The 12,588-nt window shown below is 39.2% G+C and overlaps 1 protein-coding gene across 5 annotated transcripts in view; it reads left to right on the top strand.

The window, feature by feature from the left end:
* PPP1R12A (protein phosphatase 1 regulatory subunit 12A) overlaps window positions 1-12,588 on the top strand; it is a 167,936-nt gene that overhangs the window by 89,816 nt on the left and 65,532 nt on the right. For all 5 annotated transcript variants that reach the window (XM_023219148.3, XM_023218966.3, XM_023219088.3 and 2 more), the window contains exon 3: window positions 5,197-5,315. In XM_023219148.3, coding sequence (XP_023074916.1) covers window positions 5,197-5,315 — 119 coding nt within the window. The remainder of the gene's footprint in view (window positions 1-5,196; window positions 5,316-12,588) is intronic.

Below are 12,588 nucleotides of genomic sequence, written 5' to 3'. Positions count from 1 at the left end.
AGAAACCACCCCTCATGATCCACTCACCTCCCACCAGGTCCCACCTGCAACATTGAGAATTGCAATTCAGTATCGGATTTGGGTGGAGACATAGAGCCAAGCCATATCAACTGAATAAGAAAATACACATTAAATTTGGACACTAGATATATTTAGCTCTTGCTGATAAAGTGGCTTTCTTTGTCTCTCTTCACTAAGTTCTCATTACCTTCTAATTTAAAGACAAAGTTTTTCTTAAATTTTTTCTTAAGAGATCAGAATTTTTAAATGAGCTATTTCCTTTTCTTAAATGTTTGCTTCTCTGGTTTGGTTTTTGACAAAACTCAGAAGATAGTGGAGACTATCAAAATTTGTCTTCCAAAGTCAGTTAACACAGAATCTCACCTGTTTATCTAATATACCATATTGACATTGCAACCAGTAGCTTTGTTAACTTTACACCTTTTGTTAGATTTTCCAGTTAGCACATAAATAATTTTGTAAAAATTCTTTTGGATCATGTCTTGATTTGGAAGCTTACTCATTTATCTATCTAAAATTACCAAATCTGAGGTTCTAGACTATTATAAATCTCAGTTAAATCTGTCAGATTACCATTTTTCATTTCTACAATTTGTTAAGAATTTCATGATTGGGCCCAGTGGCTCACACCTGTCATCCCAGCACTTTGAGAGGCCAAGGTAGGAGGATTGCATAATGCCAGGAGTTTGGGTCCAGCCTGGGCAACATAGGGAGACCCCATCCCTAAATTTTTTTTTTTTTTAATTTAGCTGGGTGTGGTAGTATATTCCTGTATTCCTAGCAACTAGGGAGGCTGAAGCAGTTAGGATGGCTTGAGCCTAAGAGTTCAAGGTTACAATGAACTATGATTGTATTACTGCATTCCAGCCTGGGCAACAGAATGAGACAGTCTCTTCAAAAATAAAGATAAAAAAGAATTTCATCCTGTACTAGGTGGCATCTCTTATGTTGACTACCTTTGAATTGCTTAAGGAAATTATTAACTATTGTTAAGAAAATATAGGCCTGATTTTCGTTACCCTGAAGCACTCAATAGGGTTATTCATTTGAAAAGTAGCCCAATCTTCGAACTTTCAGTTTGGAATGCCTATGTGAAATCTGTTTTTTTTTTTCTTTCCAAGGAATCTTAGAATAAGTATGGCATATTTTTCCTAATTAACAGCCATGCAAGTAGCTTCTAATACCCCAGCTTTTGTTCTGAAGGAAATCTAGATGTCTGTTTTCAGTATCTCCAGGGTCTCTCAAAGTGAAATTCTCACATTCCAGATACCTGTAGTTTTCTTCACATTATCTTAAACATTGCTTTCTTTTTTGTTCCCAACCCCCCCCCCCCAACCCTTTGGAACAGAGTCTAGCCCTGTCACCCAGGCTGGAATGCAGTGGCACAATCTCGGCTCACTACAACCTCTGCCTTCTGGGTTCAAGCGATTCTCCTGTCTCAGCCTCCAAGTAGCTGGGATTACAGGTGTGCGCCACCACGCCCAGCTAATTTTTTTGTATTTTTTTAGTAGAGTTGGGGTTTTGCTATGTTGGCCAGACTGGTCTCGAACTTCTGACCTCAGGTGATCTGCCCACCTTGGCCTACCAAGGTGAAACATTGCTTTCTAAATGTGATAAGTTTACATATGACAACAGATAGTACTTTAATTTTATTTTTAACTCATTTAAACTTCACATTTCCCTGTAAAGTTATTTTGTAAATTAGATTTTAGTTGTTTAAGGTATATATATATATAACTTATAACTAAATAATACATAACTAAAATGTATTATTCTCAACTGTGTCTTTGAATGTCATACAGGTGTCAACAGGCAGAGGTGGGAACTGAATCCGAAGTCTGCAGAGCATAAAAGTTTCTGCTTTTTTCACTCATCCAACCTTTGAATTGCTTTTAGAGGTTATTTATGGTAGATAAGAATTAATCCACCATAGGATTAATCAATCTGTGAGATTTTATTATTATTTATTATTATTTTTTCAAATGTGCCTTTGTAACGTTTACATTTGCAAGTAATAGTTCTGGAGTGCAGGAGAAGTTTGTGAATTGTGTGTATGCATGCATAAATACATACATACATACATAGGTACATACACACATACCTAATCTTTTGGCTCAAGGATTGCTTTGAACCCTGCTTCCTGCCAGCAGTTTTGGTACTTTACTCTGTTAGTTTCTCTTAACATCCTTCCTGTTTGTATAAATTCTGTATTGTCTGTATTTGGCTTTGACCTAGTATTTCCTTGAAACTCTGCTTCCTGTACTTCAAGCTCTGCAGCTATTGAGATATTCCTTTTATTCTCAATCTTTGTATCCTTTGAATGATTTCTGATACCCAAGCAGAATAGATGTATTTTTATGTAAATATTCCTAATTGTTTGGAATTTTACCTAGGAGAATAATTACATATTCTCTCGGAGCATAGCACAGCAAGACTCCACTATATCTTACCTTTCTGCTTTAGACTCATTTATTTATTTGTAGTATATGAGGAAATACTCTTTTTAGTTTTATATACATTTTCAAAACTACAAAAACAGAAAAAATTACCTCAAGTCTAACTTCTGTTTGTAGAATTTCCCTAAAGATCATAGAACTTTTATAACATATTTTTAAATGTAAAACATGAAACTACAAAATGGTACAGTAGCCATTTTTGTGATCAGATACACATGTCCAGAACAAACTTACTACCGCAAACTTGGTTAACACACGAAACAACCAATACAAATCTCTCTTCTTCTATCTCTTAAAGGTAACCACTGTTAGAGGGAGGGGGTGTGTGTGTGTGTAAAAGATATAGAGATTGATCAATTATTTCATTTATTCTAAGGAAAATGAACTGGGCCTCCATCCAGCTATACATTCTTCCTATCACAGGACGTTATTTTGTTCTTTCTCACCTACAGCACATTGCTCTTCTGTTCTCTTTTGTTAGTGCCTACATAATCATCAGAGAATCCTCTTCTGACTACACTAAATCCATTTTTCCTATTAATCCTAGACACCACCTAATTCTGTTACAGGACCTACCACAGCTTTACATTTATTTGTATATTTAATCTGACTGTCTTACTAGACTATAAACTTTTTGAAGGGAAGTTCTGTGTTTCTTTTTCTTTACCTTTATATTCCTGGTATGTAACAGTGCCAGAGTCATACTAGACACTCCATAAATATTGGTTGAATTAATGAATACATTTGAAATACCAGCAAAGAATGTAAACAAGCAGTTCACCAAAGGGGAAATACAAATGCCGGTAAATATATCTAAACGTTTTCAGTCTCATGTGTAATCAGGAAATATAAATTAAAGCAGTGACAAAATGTTTTATTTTCATGATGTTGGGAAAATTTTTTAAAAATTGTTAGTTTCAACTGTCTATTTAAGTGCACATCTGTTAAGAGAATAGTATTAAATGAAGGTATGAACCAGACATACTGTGGAATATTTTTCAAGTGTTAGAAGGGAAGAGTTACATTATACTTCATTTAGAATAATCTCATTAATTTGGGCTGCACAAAAAGAATCCCAAAAGTGATGGTGTATATATGTTTACACACATATAAATTTATGACAGAGGTACTGGGAAGATTTTTGCCCTACTGTTGATAGTGTTTATCTCTGGGGGAGGGAACATAATAGTAGGAGTTCTTTTTTGCCTCTGTGGACGTGTACTTTTTGTTTAAACTTTTATAATTAGAATATTTTTATGTAGTCTAAATATGAAGGAGCTTAATTTGTTAGGAACATAAAGAAAAAGACCCGTTCTTTATATATGGAAAAATAAAACCAGGGATACCCAAAGAAAATGGTTTAATCTAGAACTACAAGTGGTTCTCTATTGTTGGCACCTAAACTATGATACAGGCAGGAAGAAGAAGGAGGCTGAAAAAGAAGACAAGGCCAGATCAATGAGGGCCATACATTATCTTTTCTCTTAGCATGGTAGAGCCATTCAGAAATTTTTTAAGTTAGAAATTGACTTGGGTAGGCCAGGCGCGGTGGTTCACACCTGTAATCCCAGCACTTTGGGAGGCCGAGGCGGACAATCACGAGGTCAGGAGATCGAGACCATCGTGGCTAACACGGTGAAACTCCGTCTCTACTAAAAATACAAAAAAAAAAAAAAAATTAGCCAGGCGCGGTGGCAGGCGCCTGTAGTCCCAGCTACTTGGGAGGCTGAGGCAGGAGAATGGCATGAACCCTGGAGACAGAGCTTGCAGTGAGCCGAGATCGTGCCACTGTACTCCAGCCTGGGCGACAGAGCGAGACTCTGTCTCAGAAAAATAAAATAAAATAAATTAACTTAGGTAATAGATGGTTAGTTACATCATTCAGTAGATGAGTCTGGGAGATGTGCTGTTGACATGATTAAAGAGATTAATAACCTTTTTGTATATGAATCCCTTTGGCAGGTTTAATGAAGCCTATAGATACTTTCTTAGAATTGTGTTTTGGATGCTTAAAATAAAATACAGAGTACATAGAAGCCAATTATATTGGAATGCACTTATCAAAATATTTAAGGAAACCAGTCCATATGGAGATAATGAAAAGTCTCAGTGGAGGTGGATCCTATGAGACTTTCTAATTATTATTAAAAATTTGCATTTTTATGAAATGCTTTCTAATTATTATTAAAAATTAACGTTTTTGTATTGGTAAAGCAACATGTGTACATTATAGAAAAATTAGGAAATATAAATTTAAAAAAAAAACATGCTCTAGTTTTGTTTCTTTCTTTTTTTTTTTTTTGAGACAGTGTCTCGCTTTGTTGCCCAGGCTGGAGTGCAGTGGCTTGATCTCAGCTCACTGCAAGCTCCGCCTCCCGGGTTCTCGCCATTCTCCTGCCTCAGCCTCCTGAGTAACTGGGACTATAGGCACCCACCACCACGCCCAGCTAATTTTTTGTATTTTTAGTAGTGACAGGGTTTCACCATGTTAGGATGGTCTTGATCTCCTGACCTTGTGATCTGCCAGTCTTGGACTTCCGAAGTGCTGAGATTAGAGGCATGAACCACTGCGCACGGCCTGATAGTTTTTTAAAATTTAAATAATGTGTATACTGTCTTTTATTGCTGATTTATATAGGAACTTTCCTCACTGGTTATGCATTTGTTTTATTTCAATGATAATATCTTTTGCTTAACTATTTTCCCTTTGGTTTTACAGGTTTTTGATTGGTCAGGGAGCACATGTAGGGGCTGTCAACAGTGAAGGAGACACACCTTTAGATATTGCGGAGGAGGAGGCAATGGAAGAGCTACTTCAAAATGAAGTTAATCGGCAAGGTAAAATAAAAAGCAACCTAAATGGACAAAATGTTTTAGAAATAATATAGTACTTTTCCAGCAAAAATATTTATTGACGTTGAAGGACAATCATAATTGAATGAAAAGAATGAACTCAGCTTGCAAAACAATAGTACAGTATGATTCTGTTTTCTAGAATATTTTGGAGCAAAATAAAGCAGGCAAAGGGGTAGAAAGTGCACAGGGTAAGTGGCACATTGCAAAGTTAAATAGTGTGGTCAGGAAGGCTCACTGATAAGGGGTCATTTAAGCTGAGATGTGAATACAATGAGAGAATGAGTCATGTTGATCTGGGGAAAGAGCATTCCAGACAAGGGGAGCAATGAATACAAGAATGGGAGGGTGTCTTGTATATGCAAAGAAGCAGCATGTAAACTAGCTTGACTGGAGAGGCAGAGCAGAGGAAGAGGCAGGTAGGAGGAGAGGTCACAGAAGTAGCAGGGGGTCATATCACATAAGGCCTTGTGAGTCATTGGGAAGACTCTGGCTTTTAACCTGAGGGAAATAGGAAGCCAATGGAGGGATTGAGGCAGAGGACTGACATAATTTGATACAGTTTTAGAAAGGATCTCTCTGGCTCTTGTGTTGAAAATAGATTGTAGGGAGACAAGGACAGAAGTAGGAGAAGGGTTAGGAAATAATTGCCATAATCCAGACAAAACAAGGTGATTTATTTTTGACTGGTAGTAGATGAAGTGATGAGTGAGGTTGGATTATGGGTATATTTTGAAGGTTTGACCAAAAGAATTATTGAGTCATTAGCTAGAAGGTGTGAAAAAAAGAAGATTCTAAGATTTTTGGTTTGAACAAATGGATGGATGAAGTTCCTATTTGAGATGTGAAGATTATAAGAAGAGTAGGTTTTATAGGGAAATATTAGGGCTTCATTTTCAGGCATGTTAAATTTATTTTGCATGTTAGATATCCAAACTGTTGAAAATGTGAGTCTGGAGTTACAAAATGGATATGTAAATTTGGGAGATGTTCATTTATAGATAGGAGTGATTGCTAATGGGCACAGAGTTTCATCAGTCTTAAGAGTGATGAGTATTCTAAAGTTGATTGTCATGATGGTTATACCACTCCTCACATTTACTAAAATCATTTAATTCTACACTTTAAATGCTATGTAGATGCTGTGAATTATATCTTAATAAAGCTATGTGTGTGTATATATATGTATGTATGTATAAAACATGATCCAGGCCGGGTGCGATGGCTCATTCCTGTAATCCCAGCACTTTGGGAGGCCAAGGTGGACGGATCACAAGGTCAGGAGTTTGAGACCAGCCTGACCAAGATGGTGAAACCCTGTCTATACTAAAAATACAAAAATTAGCTGGGCGTGGTGGTGTGCACCTGTAATCCCAGCTACTCAGGAGGCTGAGGCAGGATAATTGCTTGAACCGGGAGGCAGAGGTTGCAGTGAGCCGAGATTACACCACTGTACTCCAGCCTTGGCTACAGAGTAAGACTCTGTCTTAAAAAAAAAAAAAAAAAAGATCCAGCAACTCCTCTTCTAGAAATTTACCCAAATGATGTTTTTTCTTTTTTTGAGACAGAGTCTTGCTCTGTCACCCAGGCTGGAGTGCAGTGGCACAGTCTGGGTTCACTGCAACCTCTGCCTCTTGGGTTCAGGCGATTCTCCTTGCCTCAGCCTCCCGAGTAGCTGGGATTACAGGCACCTGCCACCGTGCCTGGCTAATATTTTTGTATTTTTAGTAGAGATGAGGTTTCACCATGTTAGCCAGGCTGGTCTCTACCTCCTGACCTCAGGTGATCCTTCACCTGGGCCTCCCAAAGTGCTGGGATTATAGGCATGAGCCAGCACTCCCAGCCTACCCAAAACAATTTAAAACAACTCAACTCTTTGAATAATTTGTACAAACATGGGTGTACAAATTATTCATATTAGCCAAAAGATGAAAGCAAACCCAGTGTCCATTGATGGATGAATAAATAAAATGTGGAATACACATACAGTGAAATATTATTCAGCCTTAAGGAAATCCAACATATGCTACAGCATGAAGGACTTTATGGTAAGTGACATAAGCCAGTGACCAAAAAAAAAAAAAAAAGAAAAACAAATGATCCTACATAGATGAGGTACCTAGAATAGTCAGATTCATAGAGAAAATAGAATGATGGCTGTCAGGAGCTGGAAGGAGGGGAGAAAAGGGAGTTGTTGTTTAATGGGCAGAGTTGTTCTTTTATAAGATGAAAAGAGCTCTGTATATGTGTTACACAACAGTGTGAATGTACTTAAGAACTGTACACTTAAAAATAGTTAAGACCCGTAATCCCAGCTAAGTGGGGAGGATCACTTTAGCCCGGGAGTTCGAGGCTGCAGTGATCTGATCACATCACTGTGCTTAAACCTGGATGACACAGTGAGACCCTTTCTGAAAACAAAAAAAAAGGTTAAGATGGTAAATTTTATTTTTATGTTTATTTTACTATAATTAAAAATTAATGTGTATATGTGTGATTACTTCTTCAGTACCTTTGGGCAGGACACACACACACACACACACACACACACACACACAAGTGCCACATGTGATTTTTGTTATATTCCATTATCTTTAGGCAGTGATCAAACAGGCATTATTAGAGCTGTGTTTTACTGAGGTCAAATGATAGAGGAATGGTATGAAACATTGATGTAGAGGGCTGACTCCTGCTGAAATGTGCTTCATCAGAAAATAGAAACTAAGGATTTGAAAGGAATAGAAGGTAAATAAATTCCATGAAAGGAGATTTTTATTCCTTGGGATTAGGAAAACTCCTAATGACTGCAGGTTTGTTTTGTTTGTTTGTTTGTTTTGAGACAGACTGGAGTGCAGTGACACAGTCATGGCTCACTACAGCTTCAACCTCCCAGACCCAAGCGATCCTCCCACCTCAGCCTCTTGAGGAGCTGGGAATGTAGGCGCATGCCGCCTCACCTGGCTAGTATTTGTATTTTTAGTAGAGACAGGGTTTCACTGTGTTGGTCAGACTGGTCTTGAACTCCTGAACTCAAGCAATCCACCTTCCTTGGCCTCCCAAAGTTCTGATATTATAGGCATGAGCAACTGCATCTAACCAACTGTGGGTTTGTTTTAAAAATATATATATCTTTTTTTTTTTTTTTTGAGACGCAGTCTCGCTCTGTCGCCCAGGCTGGAGTGCAGTGGCTGGATCTCAGCTCACTGCAAGCTCCGCCTCCCGGGTTCACGCCATTCTCCTGCCTCAGCCTCCCGAGTAGCTGGGACTACAGGCGCCTGCCATCTCACCCAGCTAGTTTTTTTGTATTTTTTTAGTAGAGACGGGGTTTCACCGTGTTAGCCAGGATGGTCTCGATCTTCTGACCTCATGATCCGCCCGTCTCGGCCTCCCAAAGTGTTGGGATTACAGTCTTGAGCCACCGCGCCCGGCCAAAAAAAAATATCTGAAGCACGAAAACTGAGAAAATAAATACCTAAAATAGAATTGAGGTGTTATAAAAAGTGATTGAAGATAACTGGAGCCTAAGAAAAACAAGAAATGCAATAGAAAAGTGATTATAAACTGCAGCCTGAATAAGCACACACAAGAGCTTTCAATAGCCATGTTCTAGATAGACAAGTGTTTTAGAGTCATGGGATCTTCTAGATTAGAGTAAACTAAAGAATAGGTATAAAGCATCACAACCTAGCAAGAAGAACTTACTGTCCATTTTGCTGTGATGAGTGCTCAGATAGCTCAGATAACAGTTTCCTGTCAATGGTAATTTAAATTTAAAGTAAACATTTAAGGCTCCCATTTTTTATCTGATATTAGCAATTGTTATGAACTAGAAAAGGCATGGAATTGTACTGAAAATTTCTTGCATTTGGTTTCCTTCTGTATAAGGGAAGTTGTTAACATGACTGTAAGCAAGGCTGATTTTAGTTTCAGTGATTCATTTAGCATTGATTAATGTGCCAGCAAATGTTCTATGTGCTGGGTGTTAACAATAAAAAAAACAAGACAATCCTTCTTAAGGGTTTCACAGTCTAGCAGAAGTGTCAAATGAAGAGAGCTTCACAATACAGTGTGCTGTGTATTAAAATATATAGGAACATAATATTGTGAGAGAATAGAAAAAGCTGTAGTGAGGAAAGGTTTCAGAGTTATGACATTTAGAGGGAGTTTGCTTGGCAATAAGGGAACTGGTGGACACAAAAGATGGGGTATCAAAATGTGCAAAGAAAAGGAATTGGAAGGCGAGGCATAGGACTCATGCCTATAATTCCATTGCTTTTGGGGGCTGAGGTGAGAGGCTTGCTTGAGGCCAGTAGTACAAGGTTACTGTGAGCTACGATCACATCACTGCACTCCAGCCTGGACAACATTTTTTTTGAAAAACAAAAAAAAAACAGGAATTGGAGACATCCATAGCATATGTGGACTGGAAGACACATTCATTGGGACTGGAATTGAGATGCAAAGTCAGGGCGGGATTTGTAGGAGATGAGGCCTGAAAAGATAGGTCAGAGCCAGATAGTGAAGGATATCTATTTTGCAGGTATTACATAGATGCAACAAAGATCTCCAAGCAATAAATTAATCTGATTGGATTTGGTTTTTAGTATAAAACTGATGGCAACTTGGAGGATGAAATAGAATGTAGGATATATGGTGACACGCATTCCTTGAAGAAGATTCTCAAATTAGTCCAGGTGAAAGATGAAAGGAGCCAAAACCTGTTACATTTTAAATGAAGAACAAGGCTGTCTTGAGGAAATGTTGAAGTAAAATTAGAACAGTTTGGTGAAGAATTGAATGTAGATATGAAGAAAGAATTAAGACTAACTCACTGAAGTTTCCAGTTGAAGAAGTGATGATTAGATGAGTTCAAGTGGGAAAGTGTAAGATGAGACAGAAACAGACTGAGGGACTATGTGAGTATATATTGGGTTTGTAGTACCAAAGGACATCTAGATGACAGTGGTTGGTGCATTGTTAGAACTTAAGATATGTGAAGATGTAAAAAGTAAATCTAGGAGAACCGTAAGAAGGGGGAGTTTTGAGAACTAGTAGATGAGATGACCCTGGAGATGAAAAGCTAAGTGTTAACACTAATAATAGTAATGAGAGTAGCTGTTATTAAATGCTTATTATATGCCAGGCATTGAGCAAAGAGCTTCACATGCATTTCTTCATTTCATCCTCATAGCAATTCTATGAGGTTTATACTACTGTTACCCCATTTCCAGATGAGAAAATTGAGGCTTAGTGATTTACCCAAGATCATAAAGGTAGGAAGTATCTGTCCTAAACAGTATGACAAATATCTTGAGCCCACATTCTGTACCACTGTACCATACTGCATTTTATTTAAAATATCTCCTAGAAAATGCTTCATGATGTTCATTTGATACATGTAATGGGAATGCATAAATTTATATAGCATATCTTAATTCCAAAGAAACAAAAGTATAGGGGCATCTCTTAACAGATTTTAATAATTATAAAAAAGCACCCTAAATATATCTCTAGTTGTATTAGTCCATTTTCATGATGCTGTGAAGAAATACCCAAGACTGGGTAATTTGTAAAGGAAAGAGGTTTAATTGACTTATAGTTCCACAGGGCTGGAGAGGCCTCAGGAAACTTACAATCATGCGGTCATGACAGAAGAGAAAGCAAACACATCAGGAAACTTACAATCATGCAGTCTTGACAGATGGGAAAGCAAACACATCCTTCTTCACATGGTGGCAGGAGAGAGAAGTGCTGAGCAAAATCCCTTATAAAACTATCAGATCTCGCCAGGTGCGATGGCTCAAGCCTGTAATCCCAGCACTTTGGGAGGCCGAGACGGGCGGATCACGAGGTCAGGAGATCCAGACCATCATGGCTAACACGGTGAAACCCCGTCTCTACTAAAAATACAAAAAAAAAAATTAGCCGGGCGAGGTGGCGGGTGCCTGTGGTCCCAGCTACTCGGGAGGCTGAAGCAGGAGAATGGCGTGAACCCAGGAGGCTGAGATCCGGCCACTGCACTCCAACCTGGGCGACAGAGCAAGACTCCATCTCAAAAAAAAAAAAAAAAAAAAAAAACTATCAGATCTCGTGGGAACTCACTCACTATCACAAGAACAGCAGCATTGGGGGTAACTGCCCCCATGATTCAGTTACCTCACATGGAGTTCCTCCCACAACTTGTGAGGATTGTGAGAACTACAATTCAAGATGAGATTTGGGTGGGAACACAGCCAAATCATATCATTCCACTCCTGGCCCCTTCCAAATCTCACATCCTCACATTTCAAAACACAATCATGCCTTCACAACAGTCCCCCATAGTCTTAACTCATTCCAACATTGACCTAAAAGTCCAAGTCCAAAGTCTCATCCAGGACAAGGCAAGTCCCTTCTGCCTGTGAGCCTGTAAAATCAAAAGCAAGTTAGTTACTTCCTAGATACAGTGTGTGTACAGGCATTGGGTAAATATACCTGTTCCAAATGGGATAAATTGGCCAAAGCAAAGGGGCTGTAGGCCCCATGCAAATCCGAAATCCAATAGGACTGTTATTAAACATTAAAGTTCCAAAATAATCTCCTTTGACTTCATGTCTCACATCCAGGTCATGCTGATACAAGTGGTGGGCTCCCACAGTCTTGGACAGCTCTGCCCCTGTAGCTTTGCAGGTCACAGCCCCAATCCTGGCTCCTTTCATGGGCCAGTGTTGAGTGTCTGTGGCTTTTCTAGGCACACAGTGCAAGCTCTCAGTGAATCTATCATTCTGGGGTCTGGAGGATGGTGGCCCTCTTCTCATGGCTGCACTAGGCAGTACCGCCGTGGGGACTCTGTGGGGTGGACTCTGACCTCACGTTTCCCTTCCACACTGCCTTAGCAGAAGTTCTCCATGAGGGCTCTGCCTCTTCATCAGACTTCTGCCTGGACATCCAAGCCTTTCCATACATCTTCTGAAATCTAGGCAGAGGTTCCCAAACCTCAATTCTTGACTTCTGCACACCCACAGTCCCAATACCACATGGAAGCCACAAAGGCTTGGGACTTGCATTCTCTGAAGCAATGGCCTGAACTGTACATTGGCCCCTTTTAGCCAGAGCTGGAGTAGCTGGGACACAGGGCACCAAGTCCCAAGGCTTCACGTAGCAAGGGGGCCTGGGACCCAGCCCAGGAAACCATTTTTCCCTCCCAGGCCTCCAGGCCTGTGATGGGAAGGGCTGCTGAGAAAGTCTCTGACATGCCCTGGGGACCCTTTCCCCTTTG

The sequence above is a fragment of the Piliocolobus tephrosceles genome, chromosome 10 (assembly GCF_002776525.5).
Source record: "Piliocolobus tephrosceles isolate RC106 chromosome 10, ASM277652v3, whole genome shotgun sequence".
NCBI lineage: Eukaryota > Metazoa > Chordata > Mammalia > Primates > Cercopithecidae > Piliocolobus > Piliocolobus tephrosceles.
The sequence above is the reverse complement of the archived record's forward strand: the minus strand, read 5'-3'. Positions and strand labels throughout refer to the sequence as shown.